The following is a 23,867-nucleotide window of genomic DNA, read 5'->3' on the forward strand; positions in this document are numbered from 1 at the left end:
GGCTCACTTGGGGAGTGAAACATCGGACGGAAGATCTTCCTCTCTGTCTCTCCTCCTCTCTGTATATCCAGCTTTCCAATCATAATAATAAAACCTTTAAAAAAATTTTAATGGTACAATTGTGGCTGCAATATTCATTTTCACTATAAAAATGTTTCAACTGTTCTGTGTTTGGAAATTTTATAAGCCCTCACATTGGATGACAAAATGCAGTTAGCTCACTACTACTTCTTAAACAGAATCTTCCCTAACCTTCACCTTGACCTGAACTGCTTTACTGTCACTCCTGAATATGAGAAAATGTTTTCGAAGAATCTGTGACTGCCTTGGAATGCTCCTCCTTCAGATATCCACAGGGCTCGCTCCTATATACCTCTGCTCCACTAGGTCTTTCAGAGGCTGAGACCACCCTGTGTAAAACAGTAACCCGCAGTAAGATCAATGACCCTGCTGTAGCAATTCTCATCACCTAACATCATTCATAATTGTTCATCTATGTTATCCACCCACAACCCACCTATTTGGAATGGAAGAACGACTTTGTTGTGCTCAGTGTTGTTTTCCCAGAACCCTCAAGACATTCCAGCATGTAATTGGTAATCAATAAATCTATTCTGAGTGAATGAATTAGTAAGTGAACGGGAAAGTGTAAGTGGCATTGCTTTACAAGAATGCAATTTAACAAGAAGTCTTAATTTTATTTATCTCTCCAAATTAAATGAAGAAAAAAACATTCACCACAATATTCTTTGAACAGAAAGACAAATCTAAATCATATCCACTGCCGAGCCTCTGACAACTGTCTGCAGTTCTGATCTTATTCTGACCAAATCTTACTCTTTCACTCCTAGAACACTTTCTTATCATAATTCATGATTGCAGTTTATCTTATAACTTAAGTTATATCTTCGTTTATTTTTATTATTTAAGACCAACACCCCTAATAACTTCATGGCAGCAAAGAACATTCTGCTCACTACCATATACCTTAGTCCAATGCTGAATAAACAAATGCTACTTAAATTCACAAAATTTATTGGCACCAAGTCAATCAGTGTCTAAGATTGACAGAAAAGATTTAACCACTTAAATGTATCATAAAATAACTGAAGTAAATACTAAAATGAGACGAGCCAACAAATCTGAAAGAATTAAGTAAATGATGGGAAAAGTGGGAGTTTTGTATGGCAGTTGAGACACTACTTGGGAGGCTACAAATGCTAATGGAGAGCCTAGATTAGTTTTTATTAATATGTACTCAGAGAAACAGCAGTTGATGGGTCGAACACTTAGATCACTGCCACCCACAGGGAGACCCAAACCAAGGTCCAGACTCGGCTTCAGCCTGACCCAGTTGTTGCTAATATTTGGGGGGTGAACCAGCAGATAGAAATTTCTCTCTCAAATAAATAGAAATAATTACTTTTTTACAAACAGGGAAGAGACAGAACAGTATTTTCCCCTTATGAATTACATGACTATTTTTAATTAATATATGTATAACTATAGCTTTTATTAAATCAAACATTTTCAGCAAGGCAGTCTATATTTGCCTTAGTAAAGAACAGGCAACAGAGGCGGCGCAATGGCTCAACTAGTTAATCCTCTACCTCCAAAGGCAGTAATATGGGTGCTGTTTGTGTCTTGGTTGCTCCTATTCCGTTTCAGCTCCCTACTGGTGGCCTGAGATGGCCCAAAGCCTTGGAACCCTACACTCATGTGGGAGACCTGGGCTTCTGGCTGTGGATGGCTCAGCTCCAGCCACTGTGGCCACTTGGGGGGTGAACCAGCAGATGGAAGATCTTTCTCTAGTAAAAGTAAATAAATATTTTAAAAACATTAAGTCCTGCCTTTCAGCTGATGCTGATTACAGTACTTTGTAATCTATACTTTGTTCACCTTTGTTTACTGTTTAATTTTTTTTTAACATTTAGCCACAATATTTTTATTTTTACTATGTGAATCTCACAGGTGGACTATATAAAACCAACACAAGGGAGCCAAAACTGAAGCTGGAAGTTGAAGGTTGACTTCCTGCTCGCACACTCAAGATAAAAATGATTTTTATCATATTATATATCAAAATATCTTGTTATCACAGTATATATCATATTATTACATGATTATTCTATAAAGAAAAGACAGTGATTTATCTTCATGATTGACCCATATAAACAATCTACAGGCCAATACATTATTTTTTTTTTGAAATGTTGGTATTTTACTGTTTCTCCTTCTGTTCCAAAATTCTTCAAAAATAAGATAAAAAGGCTTCCAAACAGGCACAGAATCAGACAGATTCTCTTCATTGAAGTTTATCATTTTTTTAATTATTTTTTAATAATCTTACTTAGTTGATTAGGGAATAAAGTGTCAAGGGCTACAGGGTGAAAGTGGATAATACCATTGTTTACACATCAATATCATTTTACCCTGTATCTGGGGTAGGCCAATATATTATTAACAAACAAATGACAGGTGATGAATTTCAGAAAGGTTCAGATATAGTAGTGAATAACTGTCACTGTCACAGCTGATAACTAAGTTTTGAAGGTACAGCTTAATGGTTTTAGTGTTTTATTTTGTTTTTTGAAAGGCAGATTTACAGAGGGTAGAAACAGAGAATCTTCTTGTCACTGGTTCACTTCCCAAATGGCTGCAACAGCCAGAGTCAGACTGGCTCAAAGCTCAGAGACTGGAGCTTCTTCCAGGACTCCCACATGGGTGCACGAAGCCCAAGACCAGGCCCATAAGCTGCAAGCTGGCTCAAAAGTAGAGCAGTCAGGACTCAAACCAATGCCTATATGGGATACTAGTACCACAGGCATAAGCTTAACTCCCTCAGCTTACAAAGAGTAAAACTCAACTACCAAACACTTCACATGGGATACCTTGTGCTGTCACATTTAGGAAACATGAAGCAGAGCTTTTTTTTTCCCCTCTTAAACATTAATTTATTCTTCTTGGAAAGTCAGATTTACAGAGAATAGGAGAGACAGAAAAAATCTTCCATCTACTGGTTCACTCTCCAAATGGCTACAATGGCCAGAGCTAAGCCGATCCAAAGACAGGAGTCTGGAGCTTCTTCCAGGTCTCCCATATGGGTGCACGGTCCCAAGGCCTTGTGCCATCCTCCATTGCTTTCCCAAGCTACAAGCAGGGAGTTGGCCACCAGGACACAAACTGACACCCGTATGGGATCCCAAAACATGCAAGGTAAGGACTTTAGCTCCTAGACTACCGTGCCAGGTGTGTTGGACCCAAAGCACAGTTTTTAAGTGATAAAGTCAGAAACAACTAGATTTGAATTCTCTTTTTCCAAGCAATGTGATATTACCATCTATAAATAGAATAATTTCTTTTTTTTTATTATTTGAATTTTATTTGAAACACAAAGTAACGAAGATAGATGGGGAAACAGATAGGAATTTTCCATCTTCTGGTTCATTCCCCAAATAGTCACAACAGCTAAGACAAAACCAGAATTCTATTTAGACCATGTTCCACTGTTTTCCAAAGCACATTAGCAGGAGCAGAGTTGGAAGTGAGGCAGCAGGGATTCAAACCTGTGCTCAGATATGGAATGCTGGCATTTCAAACAGTGGATTACCCCTTTTGTGCTACAACATCAGCCACAGTTAATAGGGTAATTCCTATATTACAGTATCCTTACATGAGATTATGTGTATATATACCTCTCTGATTATACTAAGAGCTGAGTCACTGGCACAGAAGCTTCTTGTCCCAGACAACTTCCTCTTTAAAAAAAAATTTTTTTTATTTGTAAGGCAGAGTTGCAGAGAGTTTTTCCATCCACTGTTCACTCCCAAAACAGCTGTACCAGCTGGGGCAGGTCAGGCTGAAGCCAGGAGCTTCATTTGGGTCTCTCTCATGCGTGCAGGGGCCCAAGCATTTGCTTTTTCTAGGCACATTAGTTGGAACAGAAGTGGGACAGTCAGGACATGAACCAGCACGCACATGGGACAGCACTGCCTGCTATGGTTTACATCACTATACCAAAACACTGGCCCCAACCTCCTAACCCTTGAAGCAGTAGTCACAGGAATATACTACTACCAATAAAAAAATCAGTCAAAATCTCATCAAGGAGATTTTGAGAGACAGGCATCATGGCACAGTATGTTAAGCCATCACATTGGGACACCTCAGTATCAGAGCACCAGTTCACGTTAGTGCTACCCTACTTACTTCACCTAGGACATAAGGGATGACGGCCCAAGTTCTTGGTTCCCTACCATTCACAGGGCAGAACCAAATGGAACTCCTGGCTCCTGGCTTCAGCCTTGCTATTGCAGCCACTGGGAAGTAAACCAGCAGATGAAAGCTCTTTTTTGGTCTCACCTTCTCTCCCTGTATGTCTATGCTTCAAACAGATAAATAATGCTTTTTTTAAAACAAATGAACTACTTTAGCATAAGGAAGAATGAAGACCTTTAAAATAGAGATAAATAATTCTAAACTATTAAAAATATTACCTCTAATTATAACTAAAGCCAAGTAGGCAGTTAAAGAAAGCAACCTGAGTACCAATTAAAGGAATGTGTTCCATCCAGTCCAGACATCTAATCACACAAGGTCACTCTTGGAAGCTGGAGTTCAGACTCTGCCTTCAATTTTGTCAAACAGCACAATGAAGAAAAGGTAGCCCCTCTTAATTAAAAAGAAAAAAACACAAACAAAATCCTTACCTCTGAACACTACCTTAAAATATATAATCTTGAAAGATTTAACAAAGAACACTCCAGGTTTTCATTTTTCCATGCCTTTAAGAAAAGAAAAGAAAAGAAAAGAAAAGAAAAGAAAAGAAAAGAAAAGAAAAGAAAAGAAAAGAAAACTCTCCAAAGCCCTGGAAAACATCAACTACATACATCCAAAGACAAGAGATAGAATACTTTTAATTCCAGGCTCTGAAAAATATATCCAAGTTCAAGCGTCTAAAAACTGTTCTGGGGCCCAGCACGGTGACTTAGTGGCTAAAGTTCTCACCTCGCACGCACCAGAATCCCATATGGGCACCAGTTCTAACCCAGCAGCCCCACTTCCCATCCAGTTCCCTGTCTGTGGCCTGGGAAAGCAATCAAGCATGGCCCAAAGCCTATGGACCCTGCACCTGTGTGGGAGACCTGGAGGAAACTCCTGGCTCCTGGCTTTGGATCGGCACAGTTCCAGCCATTGCAGTCCCTTGGGGAGTGAATCATGGGACGGGAGAGCTTTCTCTCTGGCTCTCCTCCTCTCTGTATATCTGACTTTCCAATAAAAATAAATTAATTAAAAAAAAAAAAACAGGTCTGGGGCAGGCATTATGCCACAGCATGTTAAAACACCATTTGAGACACTTACACACCAAATTGGAGTATCAGTTCATGTCCTGGCTATTATGATCCTGACCACACTTGTTAAAGAGCCTGGGAAGGCAGTAAATGATGGTTCAAATACTTCAATTCCTACCATCTCTCACACTGGAGACCAAGATGGAGTTCCTTGCTGCTTATTTCAGCCTGGTCAATCCCCAGCTCTTGCGGACAATGAACCAGTGGCCAAAAGATATCTCTTAGTCTTTACACATGTGTGTCTCTCTGCCACTCTGCCTTTCAAATAAATATGTGTGTGTATACACACACACACATATATATATATGAAAAAAGAATGCTTATAGATACATTTTAAAAGACTGTTTATAAAAAGTAATAACAGGTCCAGTACAACAGCCCAGCAACTAAATCCTCACCTTGCATGCACTGGGATCTCACATGGGCACTGGTTCATGTCCTTGCTGCTCCACTTCCCCTTCAGCTCCTTGTTGTAGCCTGGGAAAGCAATCAAGGATGGCCCAAAACCTTATGACCCTGAATGGAAGACCCAGAAGAAACTTCTGGCTCCTGGCCTTGGACTGGCTCAGCTCCAGTTGTTGAGGCTGCTTTGACAGTAAACTAGCAGATAGAAGATTTTTCTCTGTCTCTCCTTCTCTCTATAAATCTGTCTTTCCCAGAAAAATAAATAAATCTTTAAAAAATAGTACTAACAATCCCTATGCCACTTTAGAAGACAAATTCAATACTTGAGAATATCCAGACATCCATTAAATGCAGGTAGTATGTTTGCTTAGAAACCTTAAGGAGAAATCATATACCCAACAACAACAAAAAAAAGAAACAGAAAGAAAAAAGGTCAGGCTGAAAGAAATACTCAAGGGGCTTCAAAGTAGTTTGGTGAATAAATGTATTAAATGTGCAAATTCACATTCTGTTGGCCCAGAACCTCCAAATGCAAAAGAACCACAAAAAAAAAATCCACCCATCTACTAAAAAATATTTATCAACGCCATGAACTTACGGTAAACAAACCAAAATGCAGTCATTACTAAACCTCACCTACTGATGCTACAAAGCTTCAGTTTCTTTTTTTTTTTTTAAAGATTTATTCATTTCATTACACAGAGGAGGAGAGACAGAGAGGAAGATCTTCCGTCCGATGATTCACTCCCCAAGTGAGCCGCAATGGGCCGGTGGGCGCCAATCCGAAGCCGGGAACCTGGAACCTCTTCCGGGTCTCCCACGCGGGTGCAGGGTCCCAAGGCTTTGGGCCGTCTTCGACTGCTTTCCCAGGCCACAAGCAGAGAGCTGGATGGGAAGTGGAGCTGCTGGGACCAGAACCAGCGCCCATATGGGATCCCGGGGCTTTCAAGGCGAGGACTCTAGCCACTAGGCCACGCTGCCGGGCCCAAAGCTTCAATTTCTTTTAAAAACTTTTAATTTTGGTACCCCAAGGAGAACATGTAGGAATAGATAAATAGGCAATCTAGTACCGATACTACACAGTGCAAAACACATACAAATGCACTGAGATTTTGACTCTGCCAGAATTCTACAGAAGCTGGTTCAAGTTCCACTATACCACGTCTGACCAATCTCCCCGATAATGGCCTGGGAAAAGCAGCAGAATACAGCCCAATTATTTGGGCCCTACCACCCACATGGGAGACCAGGATAAAGATCCTTAGCTTCGGGCCTGGCCCAGACCTGGCTGTTGCAGTTATCTAGAAATGTACGAGTGGGTAGAAGCTCTGTTTCCCCCTCTCTAGCTCTCACAAACAAATAAATAATTCTTTCTTTTAAAATCCCCTGATGGAATGTGAGCCCATACAGACACAGACATACAATCATCTTTGTTCACGTTCACCCATTATATCTTTTTTTAAATACAAAACAAAAATTTGGACTTTTACAGTTTTCACATGCAGGTCAGCAACACAGTACATCAGGTTAAGCCACTGCTTAGCCCACACCAGAGCACTGGTTCAAGGCCTCGCTCCTTCCTATTCAATCCAGCTCCCCACTGCTGTGCTGGGGAAGGAGGTGGACGACAGCCAGAGCACTCCTGCCCCCGCCACCTCTGTTGCCATAAGGGAGACCTGGATAGGACCCTAGGTGCAAGCCTTTAATCTGGGTCAGCCCCACCCATTAGTGGGAGTGAGCCAGCAGACAGAAGATCTCTCTCTTCTGTCTTTCCCAATTTGTGTCACTCTTCCCAATATATTAAAAATAAAAGTGTTTACATAAATAAGAAACTAATGACATCAGGAAAATTCACAAGAATTACTATGCAGCTATCAAAGTTAATGAAGAAATTCTCCAAACACTAATTGAACAACAACAACAAAAAAAGAAAAGCAAGATTCAGACCAAGACCAAGACTTGGGGCTTATATTTGTACTCTTTTTATTTGCATAAAATAAATCTGTAAGAATGTAACAAAAACTAGAAATCAAAGTTGTCTCAAAGCAGAGGAATCATGGGAAAAGAGCAGAAGGAAGGTTTTTTTTCATATCTGTACTTCTTAGATTTTCTATCACATAATTGTTGCAACTGAATCAGAATACTAACAAACTGCTACTGGCTGCTATTAAAAGCAACAAAAAAAGCCTCATAAGCTTCGGTTTACTTTCTGTAAAACAGAAATAAATAATTCATACTTTAAAAATTACCAAGAGAAATACCAAGATCTTGCACAAATGTGATGTGCTGAATTCCTGAACCACTTTACTAATCATGCAGAGTATTCATCCCCTACCCCCTCACTGCCTACACCTGCTTAGGCCAGTGCACATACAACAGTCTCCCAGCAGCCAACCTCCAGCAGAGTTGGACTATCAGAGATTGAACTACTGTCATACTTACAGGGATGCTCCAGACCTGCAATCCATCACTGTAGCCAATCATAATCAGCAAAGGTGGTTCATTTCCAGTGGTATGTATTTCCTGAAACTCCAGATTTCGTGACGTATCTGCATCAGAATTAAAAAGAAAATTTTAAAAATGTGTCAATCAAGAAAATAACTATACTTCTTCAGTGGCATTAGGGTAACAACTGCTTAAACTGTTTTTCAATTTGAAAACATGTGTAAGTGGAAGACATTTAAAAGAAAATGAAGAGAAAGCTGAAATGACAAAAATTTGTAGATTTTCTTAAAAACTTTTATTTTTATTCTATTTGAAAGGTTTAGCCTGAAACAGAGAGCTCTTTACTATGGTGGTTCACACCCAAAAACTCACAACAGCTAGTACTTGAGCCATCACCTGCTGCCTCTCAGGGTACACCTTGCCAGTTAGCTAGAATCAGAAACATATTCAGGACTTGAACTTGGATATTCTAATACAGAATGCAGGCATCCTCACCACTAGCAGCTGTTAAAAAACAAAAATACAAGCAGAATCTATAATTATTAGCACAAGCAGGTTCTAAAGCTCAATCTCATTAGACAATCTGTTTTAAAACCATCTGAAAGTTATTTAAAAAATGAAATATTTTGCCAAATTTCACTAAATAGAAATATCAAGTATAATCATCTGGAATTTCTACATTGCTAAACCTCACACTAGAAGAAAATATATGTTCCTCATACCACAAACAGTACCATTTCTAGAATAACTGATTGGTACATGGATATGGGCATTGTAGCAGGGGGTTAAACTGCCACTTGTGATGTTAGCATCCACTTCACAGTGCCAGGCTGAGCCTCAACTATTCTGCTTCTATTTCAGCTTCTTGATAATTCGATTGGGAAGGCAGCCGAAAAATGACCCAAGTGCTTGGGAACTTGCCAAGCATGCAGCAGTCTGGGATAGAGCTCCTGGATCTGGCTTTTACCTGGTATAACCTGCCTGTTGCAGCCATTTGGTGAGTAAAGCAGGAGACAGAAGATATTTTTATCTTCTTTTCTCTGTTGCTCCGCCTTTCAAATAAAATAAATCTTTTTTTAGAACTCATAAATGAAAGCAACCTATATATCTTCCCCTTCATCAGACTTCCATTACTGTATATTCCCCTTCTAGAAACTGTTTCTAGAATTGCTTATAATCGTCATGTTTATTTTTCGTCTCACATTCACTCTAAAACAATTTCATAGTGTTTTCCAACCCTGATATTTCTACATTGTGACCTGTTATGTTCACACTACTCCACAAGTCGTAAAATGTAACATTTTTAAAGTACATCTTATCAGACTACTCAGCAATTGTAACCAATGCTCACCATTTTCTCCTAAAATACCTTCTCAGTGCTTCACTCTTAATTTTTCTCCAATGTCTCTACTCATGCCTTCACTATTTTCACTGCTGTATCAACTTTTTGTAACCCTAAATTATCGGAACTACTCAAAATTAATTCCTAAACTCCATTTTCCTTCACAATACGTCCTTCTCAGGTGGTCTCATTCCATCCTTTGCTTTAGTTAGCATCTGCTGGCAATACCCACTTCAAGCACTTGTAATGTCTCAACAGAAGCCCAAATTCCACTCCACGATCATCATGTCTGCCTCAAACATTAGCTTCTTCGAATATTCCCTATTTTGGTGAACAAGGAATCACCATCATGACCTATAATGCAATTAGCTAAAACTACAGCTAAGAGTGAAGTCATTTATAGGGATTGAACAAGAAAAAAAAGAAACCTTGAAGAAGATAAAGAACATTCCTGGATGGAATTCAGTGGTGATATGATACAGGATATGAGGAACATGTAAAAGAAGGAGGATTATTTGACCCTGTCATAAATTAAAACTTTTAAGAATAATACAAATATTTAAAAATTGTTTTACTGAAACAAAAAGAGAAACCTTTTGAGGCACTGATGTCCAGGGTAAGTGACCAAACAGAATCTAAAACAACAGAAAGGTTTTTTTTAAAGATTTATTTATTTTTATTGGATTGTCAGATATACAGAAAGGAAGATCTACCATCCGAAGATGCACTCCCAAACGGACGCAACGGCCACAGCTGCACTGATCCGAAGCCAGGAGCCTGGAGTCTCTTCCTGGTCTCCCACACAGGTGCAGGGTTCCAAGACTTTGGGCCATCCTTGACTGCTTTCCCAGGCCACCAGCAGGAAGCTGGATGGGAAGCAGGGCTGCTGGGATTAGAACCAGCACCCATATGGGATCCTGGCATGTTCAAGATGATCACTTTAGCCTCTAGGCTACTGCACTGGGCCCCAGAAAGGATATTTTATTCATATAATCCACTTTTTAGTAAACATAGATTCCACTTTTAGCAAACATAGAATACACTTTTCTCTCTCTCCTAACCCCCAAAACAGTTCATCTATTATCAATTCCTACACACTCCTAAAGAGATCTCCAGTTCTCTTCCGCCAACACCACTTTATTCTAGCTACAACATCTACTCTAAAAGCTACCTAGCATAAGGTAATTTACTGCAGTCACCAGGCCTCAAACTCAACACTACAAAATGTTCCCTTTAAAGTACTATGCCATACACCTTTACGTACATTCCTAGCATTCAAGATCCACTGTTGTACAAAGATAACCACCAAATCATCAAAGATTACAATGAACAATTTCTTAATACCTATTTTCTTTGACAATAATTTACAGGAACAAATATACATGACTCTATACCTATTAAAATTCAGAACTACAAACTTATTTATGTGGGGCCAAAATATGTTTATATCATACACTTATACTTATTGTTTTTATAATTTCTAATGTGTTTTGTGTGCACTGTTAAATGTGACCTATCAGTCCTGTTTCACACACAGAAAAGGGGTCCATTTTGTTTACCATTAATACAGACAAGTTAGACATAATTTACACATAAAGATATTTACTGAATGAGAAATATCAAGACTCTTGATGTTCAACCCATTATCCTTTTACAACCTAGTATCACTTCAATTACAGGTTGTTCCCTTTAGAAGGGTTCAAATGTCACATTCAAAACCCCTCTTGTCAATATATAAATAAAACCTCCTATTGTTTTAGATTCTGCTTAGTCACTTACCCTGAACAACAGTGCCTCAAAAGATCTCACTATTTTTTTAATAAAACAATTTTGTAAACATTTGTATTATTCTTAAAAGTCATGATTTATGACAGGGTCAAATAATCCTCCTTCTTTTACATTTATTCTCATATCCTGCATCATATCACCATTGAATTACCACTGAATTCTATCCAGGCATGTTCTTTCTTTTCTTCAAGTTTTTTTTTCCTCTTATTCAAGCCCTATAAATGACTTCAGTCTTTGCTGCAATTTTAGCTAACTACAATATTCTTTCCTCCTATAACTCACCCATTCTTGGAAACCCTGTTCAGCCTTATCTGTAATGCTACCCTCATCACTGCAATCAATACTCAAGTGATGGTATTCTCCCTCCCTAGAAAATGGCAATTATAGAAAGAAGACAGGGACCTGGTGTTTCTCCTCAAACCTTCTAAGTGGAAGTGTAGGGTTTGTCATGATGTGACGGGTTAAGCCACAGCCTGTGACCCCAGTGATACCTTACAGGAACCAGTTCAAGTCTCAGCAGCTCCACTCCCATTCTAGCTCCCTGAAAATGGCCTAAGAAAAACAGCAGAGGACAGCCCTAGTGCTTGAGCCCTTGCACTCACATGGCAGACTCAGGTTAAACTCTTGTCTCCTGGCTTCAGTCTAGCACAGCTCCAGGCCACTGCAGTCATTTGGAGAATAAACCAGCAGATATAAGATATTTCTCTCTGTCTCTCCTCTCTCTCTCTATGTAACCCTACCTTCCAAATAAGCAAATATTTAAAATAAAAAAGGTTGAATGTAAAGTGAAATTGAATCTTTCCTCCTAAATCTGCTTCCTCTGTATTCTGTATCCATACTAAAAGCAGAATCATATTACCTATATCTGGCATAGAGAATGTGTTGTGCCCCGGGAACTGATACAGTTTGGCAGCTGGTAGTGGCTCCCTCCCGGAGAAACAGGAGAAAAGAAAAGAAAAGGTAAATTGGAAGCATTTGCCGTACCCACCTTCCCTCATACCTTGACCCTCCCCATCCTATTCAGTGGTCCTCATGGGCCTGCATTCTTGTCAACTATGTAAACAGCAAAAATATATAAAAAATAAAATGTACTGTACATTCTCATTTTACTGAACAGTAGTAGTAGTAAAAAAGATAGTGGTATAAACATCGAAGCCAGAAGTCTACTGAGTGAAGACCCTAAGACATGGCAAGTTTTGTGTCTTTAATAATCTCAAAGATAACTAGAGTTGGGACACAGCTGTTAAACTGAGATAGTGAGATGGGTGGAGAACTGAGTTTTGAGGCACCAATGGAATGCCTAAGAAAATAGCAAAAAACTGTAGATTCAGCCTGTAAGGCAATGCAGGTCCACTGCAACCATTATCTTCACGTGCCTCACTCACTTTCTCTTCTGTCCCTCTCCTGTAACTATTGGCTGTTATTTTCCCTCAAGCACAAGGACCGTCACATGACAAACTGAGATAATACTAGGACTATATCCACGGTCACAAACTATTCCAAAAATGGGAAAGTGACCCAGACTCAGCCATCTAGATCTCCTAATGAATACTTTCTCCTCTTTGATCACATGGTGTAATCATAAATGAAAAAGTCTTGAGCAACCATTGCTCAACCTCCTAAAAGAAGTCAGAGAGCAGCAAAAATGTAGAGGCAAGTAGTGACAAGAGAGGAGAGAGCATAGACAAATTAAGTGCTTATCATGCACAGGTATGAGTAAATTTTTTTTAGATTTCCCTACAGAGAACAACAGATGGTTCCTCGATAAATTAAAAAATAGAATCACAATATAAGCAAGCAATTCTACTTACGGGCCTAAATGAATTGAAAACAGGAACACAAAGAGACATTTGTACATCCATGTTCACAACCACATTACTCACACTAGCCAAGATATGGAAGAAATCCAAATGGATAAACAAAAGTTGCCATTTCATACAATGGAATATTATTCATCCTTAAAAAGGGAATTCTGACACATGCAGCAACATGGGTAAACATCAGGACATATGTTAAATGAAAATCCTGGGAGGCACATGAGCAGGAAAGTGGAACAGAAGCATGGACTCACATACACCTTACTAGGTAGGACACAAAGATCAGTTACTCCTCACTAGGGTATTAAAGATTTCTCTGCACACCCCTCCTAAAACTGTTCTACACCTCAACTGTTGACAAATGCCTTGTTAGATTTATAAGCCAGTTTAGACTATACTAAAATCTGCCAAGTGCAGCAAAATTATGCTTCAACACTATAAACTGCTAAATACTAAAATGAAATAGACACGAGATAGCTGAATAGTACCCAATAGCCATTTTAAGGTGTGTAGCACCCAGTTCTGTGTATGAACTAAAATTGAAATGTCAATGAAGTAGTCACAGGATGTGGTTAAGAACTTGCATTTTCTTAACATACTGGTTACTCAATACCATGTCAATTAATTCCACAAAGTTGTAAACTGTCATTGATGTTATGTTGTGGCTTTAAATTGATCAGGATGATGTTCTTCCAGCTCTGCCTTCAGACTAGAGACAGTCTCCTCAAGAAACCATTGAATTTGGGGTTCGGCAGCGTGGCCTAGTGGCTAAGGTCCTCGCCTTGATCCCATATGGCTGCTGGTTCTAATCCCGGCAGCTCCACTTCCTCTCTATCTCTCCTCCTCTCAGTATATCTGACTTTGTAATAAAAATAAAATAAATCTTAAAGAAAAAAAAAAAGAAACCATTGAATTTACCTGGACAATAAGATGCTGGACTCTATGCTTGATATAAGCTTGCAATGAAAGAATCTTGACTGAATTTGAAATGTTAATACAACAATAAGATGGAGGAATCTACCATGGGGGGAGGGTACAGGGAGGGGTTGGGGGATTCCCAGAGCCCATGAAACTGTGTCACATAATGCAATGTAATTAATAAAAAATATATTAAAAAAATCTTTATATTTAAAAAAAAAAGATTGTGGCCCATGCTACAGCAGACAGTCAACGGCTGGCCTGCACACTGCAAACTAATTCAGTCTTTCTCCTCTAGAAGGCACCAAATTCATTTCCAAATGGACTGCAAATAAGATACCAATCCCTCCAACATCCTATTTCTTTACATTAAACATCCTACGGTTCCAAGACAGGGTGGACCAACAATTCTGGAATAGATTACCCGTCTAATCTAAGGCTTCACCACCTGCTGGGTCTCTGCCGGACCACTTTGGGAGGACCACCAAGAAGCATATCTGGAAGATGAGACCTTTGCTAAATGCCAAACATAATCAGTATCGGTGCTCCAGGGCACTAGGAAAATACCAAAATTATGGGGGTAGGTTCGGATAGGGTACACACACTTCTGGATTTTGCCTGGAAAAACAAACTACCTACATGAAAAAGCATGTAGGATCATGGGGAAGCTCAACATAACTAAGAAGAGATTGCTGTTGTAAGTATACATCTCAAGCTATAGCTTATGTTGGAATAGAGAGACTCCAGCTATCCAGTTTGCTGCTGCCTTGCAGTGTCCAAAGGCAAGTCACCTTTCATTTGTCCTGCCTGTCTGCTGTTTCCTTACAATATATTCACTAACTCAGTTCACTCTGATGCTCTAGTCAATACTTTCAACAGGGCCTGCACAGGCCTCCATTGGTAACTGCTGTGACAGTATACCCAAAAAAATCCAAGGCCAAACCCTCACATAATATGATTCAGAATAAATTAAGACAAGAACAGGAGTGTGCTTGGATAGGAAAATGCACAAATTTAAGAGTCTGGACACAGCGTGGTAACCTGCTGGCTAAAGTTCTCACCTTGTATCCACTGGGATCCCATATGGGTAGCAGTGCAAATTCCAGCTGCTCCACTTCCCATCCAGCTCCCTGCTTGTGCCTGGAAAAGCAATTGAGGACGGCCCAAAGCCTTGGGACCCTGCACCCACGTGGGAGACTTGGAAGAAGTTCCTGGCTACTGGCTTTGGATTGGCTCAGCTCTAGCTGTGGACACTTGGGGAATCAAACAGTGGACAGAAGATCTTTTTGTCTCTCCTCTCTGTGATTCTGACTTAGCAACAAAAATAAACAAAATAATAAAACTAAACAAATTTAAGAGTTCAATAAATCAATTTGAATAAGGATCTTACATTAAGGATGCTAATAAGTTCAAACAATAATAAGGTAATTTTGAAGAAGGACTCTTCCTACATGCACAGCTGTATTTTTACTTAATAAAACCAAAGTCTTGATGGAATTTTACCCCCAGCAATTCTTAGGTGCTAGTAAAAAGCAAAAAAAAAAAAAAGAAGAAAAAGAAAACTTTGGACCTTGGCATGATGGTTCAATTGGCTAATCCACCCCTTGCAAAGTACTGGGATCCCATATTGTCAGTGGCTCAGTCCCAGGTGCTCCACTTCCCATACAGCTCCCTGACTGTGGCCTGGGAAAGCACCGTTGTGGGAGACCTGGAAGAAACTCCTGGCTTCTGGCTTCAAATCAGTTCAGCTCTAGCCATTGTGGCCACTTGGGGAATGAATCAGTAAACAAATTCTTTGTATCTCCTTCTCTCTGTTTATCTGACTTTCCAATAAAAATAAATAACTCTTAAAAAAATTTACTCTAGGCCTGATGCGGTAGCCTAGTGGCTAAAGTCCTCACATTGCACACGCCTGGATCCGATATGGGCGCTGGTACTAATCCCAGCAGCCCTGCTTCCCATCCAGCTATTACTGCCTATGGCCTGGGAAAGCAGTCGAGAATGGCCCAAAGTCTTGGGACCCTGCACACACATGGGGGACTCGGAAGAGACTCCTGGCTCCAGGCTTTGGATCAGTTCAGCTCCAGCCATTGCAGCCACTGGGGTAGTGAATCAATGGACAGAAGACCTTCCACTTTTTCTCTCCTCCTCTCTGTATATATCACTTTCCAATAAAAATAAATCAATCCTTAATTTTTTATTCTGAAAACTATAGTTATTGTAAGAGCAAATAATCTGACCAAAGTAAAGGCAAGGTCAACCTGGAATCAAGTCAATGCCAAACATTTAATTCATATATTCATTCCAATTTTAGCATATGTGCTGCTGAAGCGAGCACTAATTCATACATTCAAACAGAAGCTAAAACCATACCATTTAAATCTGCATTTTCAAATCTGACCCAAACAATCTTCTCCTTTTCTTCTGTTACAGGTGTTCCACTGTAAGCCTGCAGAGTAAACGGGAATATTTTAATACAAACATTTTATACTCTAATACTGATGTTCACAGCAAAGAGTGGTAAAACTTATGCTAGACCTGTTGAGCCTCACCAACCCTACATCCTCATAACTAGCAGTATGTGCTCCAAAGAATGTTATGAAAAATTCTGATAACTTCAGACAAAAAAAAAATTAACTTCAACCTTTAAAGAGCTGCAGATACCTCCAACACTGAGATCTCAATCTATAATGAAGAACCACTATCGTTCAAAGGCACACAAAAACTAAATCACACCCTACACTGATTCACAAATAAGGCAACTTAAGGCAAAACTACCACCCCCATCCTGTTTGGTTCCTAGATGCTTGTGATCAGGCAACTATAGACAAAGACACTTAAAGGAGTCCTGCTCTTTCAGTCTCTTATGTCCAGACCCAACCTACCAGTAGCCCACAAGGGTAACAAAGATATGCATTCATGCTGGAGTGTCAACAGTATCACTTAGTATTCAAAAGGAGGCATCACTACATTATGCATGTGGTTTTATTTAGAATTTTTTTATAATTTGTATATACTCTGAAGCCTTACGAATATTAACAGTTACACTTTTGGAAAAAGAAAATGGCATTCAGTTTGCAGAACAATTATTTAATACAATGTACAGTAAAAGCATATAAAACTATCTTAAATATCTCTCCTTTCTGGAGACACCCCATCTCCTGGATCCCTCTCAGGAGGTGCTCTCCCCTTCCTTCTTTTTACATTTATTTGTTCACTTTGCAAATAAAATTTGTGTGGAAAAAAAGTATACAATATTATCCTGATACTGGCACAACAGGTTAAGCTGAGGCTTGGGACATCCAAATCTCACATTTGGACACCAATCTGTGTTCTAACTGCTGTGTTCCCAAATCCAACTTCCTGCTAATGTACCTGGGAAGGCACCAGAGTAGGGCCAAAGTGCTTGGGCAACTGCCACTCATGTGGGAGACCGGGATGGAATTTCTGGGTCCTAATTTAGCCATTTTGGGAGTGTACCAGCAAATGGAATATTGCTCTACCTCTAGATCTCACGTTCATATAAAAAGTTTCTTTAAAATACCACTAATTGGGGCCGGACGGCAGTGGGGGGAGAGGGGGAATGTGAAGCAACCACTTAAGCTGCTGCTTAGATGCCCACCCACACCCCATAACAAAATGTCAGCTCAAGTCTTGGATCATCTGCTTCCTGCTAACATGACTGGGAAGTAGCAAATGATGGTCCAAATACTTGGGCTCCTGCTACCTTGGAGACTTGGGAGACTCAAAGTTTTCTGGATCCTGGATGCTTCCTGGTTCATCCCTCACTGACCACTCTCAGGGACGAGCATTTTGGTATAGCAAATCAAGCCACTGCCTGTAATATCAAGTATCCTATATGAGAGCAAGTTTGAGTTGCACCAGCTCCACTTTCTCTCCAGCTCTCTGATAATGCTTCTGGGAAAGCAGTGGAAGATGGTGCAAGATAAGCCCCTGCCATGTGGGAGACCCAAATGGAAACCATGGCTCCTGGACTGGCTTGATCCCAGCCTTTGTAGCCATTTGGAAAATGCACCATTGGATGGAAGATCTCTATGTCTCTCTATAAGTCTAACTTTGAAACAAATAAGGAAATCTTTAAAAGACCTTTCTCTCTGCCTTTGAAATAACTAAATCTTTTTTAAAAATAAGCAAAACACTAAGATGGGGTACTTCCACAACAGACTTACTGTACCAAAAAATAACGACCTTATATAACCGTATAATTTCAATTATCTTGGGTTTTTTGAAGATTTATTTTACTTAAAAGTTGGAGAGAGTTATAGAGAGAGAGGCAGAGACAGAGAGAAAGATCTTCTGCTGGTTCAACTCACAAATCAGCTGGGCCAGTCCAAAGCTGGAAGCTGGGAGTTTCTTCCAGCTAACCCTCGTGGGTACAAAGATCCAAGGTCTTGGGCCCTCCTCTGTTGCCTTCCCAAGCCATAAGCAGAGAGATGGATTGGAAGCAGAACAGTGGATTCAAACTGGTGTCCTTTTGGGAAGCTGGCACCATAGGGAGGGGTTTTGTTTGATATACCACAGCACCAACCCCAATTATCTTGGTTTAAAAAAAAAACTGATTTGTGCAGGACATTGACAAAAGAAAATCTGCACTTCATTGAATAATTTTAAGTTAGTAAACACAGACATGAGAACTTACATTTCTCCTCAACTGGCTCATCCTAACCTCAATTATGTCATGAAATCTCGCTTGGCCACAATTCATCTGTCAGAACCATGAAACTAATATTAGGCACCATAATTAATTAACTCTAACTTTATTTAGATTTCACAAGTTTGTCTGCTACTGTCTAATCTCTGCTCCAAGATTTAATCTTGAATACCATACCACATTTAGGGCAATTTCTCTTTTTCCTGCCAGGCTTTTCTTCAATCTGGTAATTCAGGAACATGTCTAAATCTATTGACAAGGGGGCAGACTTATTTTCAGACTCTTTCCCAGGCACAGTATCATTCATCATTATCTCTACTGTGGTGCATCTTCTCCCAGAGGTTCTGCTTTGATTTTCCAGTATCAGGCAGAACAGCTGGCATCAAAGGGAACCCTCCATGCACCAGCATCACTGAAAGTCTGGCCTTCCCCATAGTGGGGAAAAAGGCTTCCACTAACCAGGCTTTTTCCTTTGTCACTGTATTTACCTTGCTTCTTAGCAAATTCTGTGCTCTTTTAGCAAGCATTTTTGAACAAATTCTGAGGCTGAATAGGGACATGAGAATCACTTCTGACATACATTCCTATGGGATTGCTCAAATATCACTACCGGGCATCATTCTCTCCAGTTATGATCCACTTTTCCTCTGTTCACATGCTTTACTCTCAATGAGACATTCTCATCCACAATCCACATTGTCCTCACATGCTATCTTATTTCTTTTTAAGATTTTATTTTTATTGCAAAGTCAGATATACAGAGAGGAGGAGAGACAGCGGGAAAGAGCTTCTGTCCAATGATTCACTCCCCAAAAGACTACAACGAAGTGAGGAGCCCAGAACCTCGAAACCAGGAGCCCAGAACCTCTTCCAGGTATCCCATGGATGGAAAGTAGGGCTTCTGGGATTAGAACCGGTGCCCATATGGGTTGCCGGCACATTCAAGGCGAGGATTTAAGCTGATAGGGCACAGAGCTGGGCCCCACTTGCAGTTTTATGGAGGACCATGCACTGCAACATGAACTTGTGCTTGCCCCAGCACTGACTATAACCCCACTTTGCCACTGGATCTTTTTTTTAATATTTATTTTTAAAATATTTATTTATTTTTATTGCAAAGTCAGATATACACAGAGGAGGAGAGACAGAGAGAAAGACCTTCTGTTCGATGATTCACTCCCCGAGTGACCACAACGGCCGGTGCTGCACCAATCTGAAGCCAGCAGCAAGGAACTTCCCCCGGGTCTCCCACGCAGGTGCAGGGTCCCAGTGCTCTGGGCTGTCCTCGTCTGCCTTCCCAGGTCACCAGCAGGGAGCTGGTTGGGAAGCGGGGCTGCCAGGATTAGAACCGGTGCCCAAAAGGGATCCCGGCATGTGCAAGGTGAGGACATTAGCTACTAGGCCACAGTGCCGGGTCTCAAAATTCATTTCCCATTACTGACAAGACTTACATCTTTTATACCTAATCCGGCTTCTCAACACACAAATACACAGTCATAAACACAGTTACTTCCAGAAATGGCTACAAAGACTATAGGTATCTTTCTCTGCAGGCTCTTAAGTTATATTTTACCGTTTGAAAAAGAAAAAAAAAAAAAAGCAACTTCTAGGGGTCAACATTACAGTTAATCTTCTGTCTGAAAGCACCGGCATCCCATATAGTGCTGGTTCATGTCCTGGCTGCTCCAACTCTGACAAAGCTTTCTGTTTATAGCCTAAGAAAGCAACACACAACGGCCCAAGGCCTAGGGCCTCAGCACCCTCAGGGGAATTCCAGAAGAAGCTTCTGGCTCCTAGATCCTGATTGCAGACTGGCCCAGCACTGGCTCTTGCAGCACTTTGGGGAGTGAACCAGCAGATGGTGGATCAGTCTCTCCTTTTCTTTAAGTCTGCCTTTCCAATAAAAATAAAGAAAACAAACAGAGGGCCCAGCACCATGGCCTAGCAGCTGAAGCCCTCATGCTGAAAGCACCGGGATCCCATATGGGCACCGGTTCGAATCCCTGCAGCCCTACTTCCCATCCAGCTCCCTGTTTGTGGCCTGGGAAAGCAGTCAAGGATGGCCCAAAGCCTTGGGACCCTGCACTCGCATGGGAACCTGGGGAAAGTTTCTGGCTCCCGGCTTCGGATCGAGACAGCACGGGCTGCTGTGCTCACTTGGGGAATGATTCATCGTACTTAAGATCTTTTTCTCTGTCCCTCCCCCTCTCTGTATATCTGACTTTGCAATAAAAAATAAGTACATCTTAAAAGAAAAAAGAAAACAAACAGGAAAAAAAAAGTAACTTCAATCACGTGCTACTATCAGGAGTACATATTTTTATTGGAAACGCAGATATACAGAGAGGAGGAGAGACAGAGAGGAAGATCTTCCATCCAATGATCCATTCCCCAAGTGGTCACAATGGCCATAGCTCAGCCAATCCAAAGCCAGGAACCAGAAGCCTCTTCAGTGTGTACCATGCGGGTGCAGGGTCCCAAAGCCTTGGACCAGTCTCCACTGCTATCCCAGACCACAGACAGGGAGTTGGATGGGAAGTGGGGCTGCTGGGATTAGAACTGGCACCCACATGGAATCCCAGTGCATGCAAGGTGAAGACTTTAGCTACTAGACTATTGCACTGGGCCCAGGAGTATAATTTCTAATTACACTACATTGTTCTTTAGGGACAATGACATCACTACATGCTTAAGTATAACTGACATTTTTGCTAGCCACAATTTTTTACATGAAAACTGCAAATTTCACAAATACTAAAATAAGATGAACTTTAACAGTTCATTCAGCTTTTTAAATAGATGTTCATTAAGTGGAATGCTTAAGACCACAGAGCATGACTATGGGCTTTCTAAGAGTCTTCCAGTGCTATCAGCTGAACCTAAATAGAATTAATACAATAGGTGATAAATAAAGCAGCTGCTATCTAGTACAACAACTCCTCCTCTCTTTAGGAGGATATGTGTGGAGCGACAGAGTAATTCCTAGGTTCTGTGATGATGACTCCGGCAACAGAGCAGGACTCAAACATAATAGCAGTAGAAAATACCATTTTTACAAAGGCTGATCACAAAGTACTAATGTGCAATTCTGTATCCAATGAATGCAGAAAATGTCAGAAAATCCTATTTTTATGTCAATTAACCAAAAACAAAATGTCTAGTGAGAAAAAGTTACTTCTGTTATTGGTTTCCCAAGGAAAACATGGTCAGATGCTCCTACAGTGATTACCTCTCTAACTGCCCTTCAAATAAATAACTTTAAGTGACATTTCAGTTCCTCTGAGTATTTCAACACTGAGGGCCAGCTATAAATCCTCCTCTGCCCCAGGATTTCTAGTCTCATCAGACTTCTGAGTCAGACAACTTGAAATATGCTTTATTTTATGATATATACATATGACATCCTTTAGGCCTCAAATTTACAATAATTAATGTTATTTTATGCATAGAGACAGTAATTTTAGAAAGATTCAACTCCCCAGAGAGCTGAATGAAAATCCTAATCTACTATCAATGTTGCACTCTCTAAAGTACTTAACCCTAATGTACAAAATGTTAAATTGTAATTTCTTTGCCAAGCAAGTGTTTGGCTCCACAGAGACAGCTTTCTTGGGACAGCCACATGCTGCATCACAGTGCCTGGGTTTCAGTTCTGACTGTGCTTCTGATTCCAGCTTCCTTCCTGCCACTGGGCACCCTGAGAGGCATCAAGTGAAGACTCAAGAACCTGAGTTCCAAGAGCCTGGCTCTGGCCTGATCCAGCCCCACCTGTTATAGTGAATGGAAGATATCTCTAGATGGTTCTATCTTTCAGGCAAATATAAATAAATAAATAACTTCTCCTTTGTTATTATTAAATCCCCAGGCAAGATTGGATTGGATTTTATTTTACCAGGTGCCTCAGTAGAAGCTGCAACACATTCATTAAGTTTTCTCTAATGGTATCCAACTAAACTGTATTTTCCTTTTATTATGTTACTATGGTACTTTGCTTATAAATTTTTTTAAAGATTTATTTATTTTTATTACAAAGTCAGATATACAGAGAGGAGGAGAGATACAGAGGAAGACCCTCCATCCGATGATTCACTCCCCAAGTGAGCCGCAACAGCCGGTGCTGCGCCGATCCAATGCCGGGAACCAGGAACCTCTTTCAGGTCTCCCACACGGGTGCAGGGTCCCAAAGCTTTGGGCTGTCCTCAACTGCTTTCCCAGGCCACAAGCAGGGAGCTGGATGGGAAGTGGAGCTGCCGGGATTAGAACCGGCGCCCATATGGGATCCCGGGGCGTTCAAGGTGAGGACTTTAGTCGCTAGGCTACGCCGCCAGGCCCTGCTTATACTTTTATTCTGGACTTCTATGTGGCCATCTTTTATGTGAGCTGTTTACCACAGATCATAGATCACCAATTTGGTACTATATCCACAGATAAAGTTTTCTGAAACACAGCCACCTCCATTCCTTCTCATAAAAGCAGTGCTGCCCAACAACACTTGTTGGCGAGGTTGCGGGGAAAAGGGATCCCTACTCCACTGCTGGTGGGGCTGCAGGCTGGTACAGCCTCTATGGAAATCAGTATGGAGAATATTCAAACAACTCAAATTCAACATACCGTATGATCCAGCAATAGCACTCCTAGGAATATATCCAGATCACTTGTTTTATGAGAAACCAACATGCACTCCTATGCTCATAGCAGCACAATCAGTAATTGCAAAAACATGGAAGCAACCAAAATGCCCATCAACAGAGGATTGGATAAGAAAGCTATGGTTCATCTACTCCATGGAATACTACTCAGCTATTAAAAAAAACAAAATGTAGTTCTTTGTGGCCAAATGGGCCAAACTGGAAACCATAATGCTAAGGGAAATGAGCCAATCCCAAAAGGTTAAATACCACATGTTTGCCTTAATTTAAGATGATATGATGTTATGTATAACATGTTATGTTTTGAATGTTATATGTTGTGTATAAACTAAAATTGAAGTATAGGTGAGGTGGTCACAGAAGGTGGCTGGGAACTCGCATTTATCTTTAACATATTGGTTACTCATTACTATCTCAATTAATTCCATAATGATGTAAATTTTTGCTGATGGTATGTTGGAGCTTTCAATTGACTGGGAT

The 23,867-nt window shown here is 40.4% G+C and overlaps 1 protein-coding gene across 6 annotated transcripts in view; it reads right to left on the minus strand.

Annotated features, from left to right (window-relative positions):
• BCAS3 (BCAS3 microtubule associated cell migration factor) overlaps positions 1–23,867 on the minus strand; it is a 546,677-nt gene that overhangs the window by 509,017 nt on the left and 13,793 nt on the right. For all 6 annotated transcript variants that reach the window (XM_058675591.1, XM_058675590.1, XM_058675592.1 and 3 more), the window contains 2 exons: positions 16,440–16,515; positions 8,199–8,305 (listed from right to left, as the gene is read on the minus strand). In XM_058675591.1, coding sequence (XP_058531574.1) covers positions 8,199–8,305; positions 16,440–16,515 — 183 coding nt within the window. The remainder of the gene's footprint in view (positions 1–8,198; positions 8,306–16,439; positions 16,516–23,867) is intronic.

Source organism: Ochotona princeps, chromosome 17 (genome assembly GCF_030435755.1).
Source record: "Ochotona princeps isolate mOchPri1 chromosome 17, mOchPri1.hap1, whole genome shotgun sequence".
NCBI lineage: Eukaryota > Metazoa > Chordata > Mammalia > Lagomorpha > Ochotonidae > Ochotona > Ochotona princeps.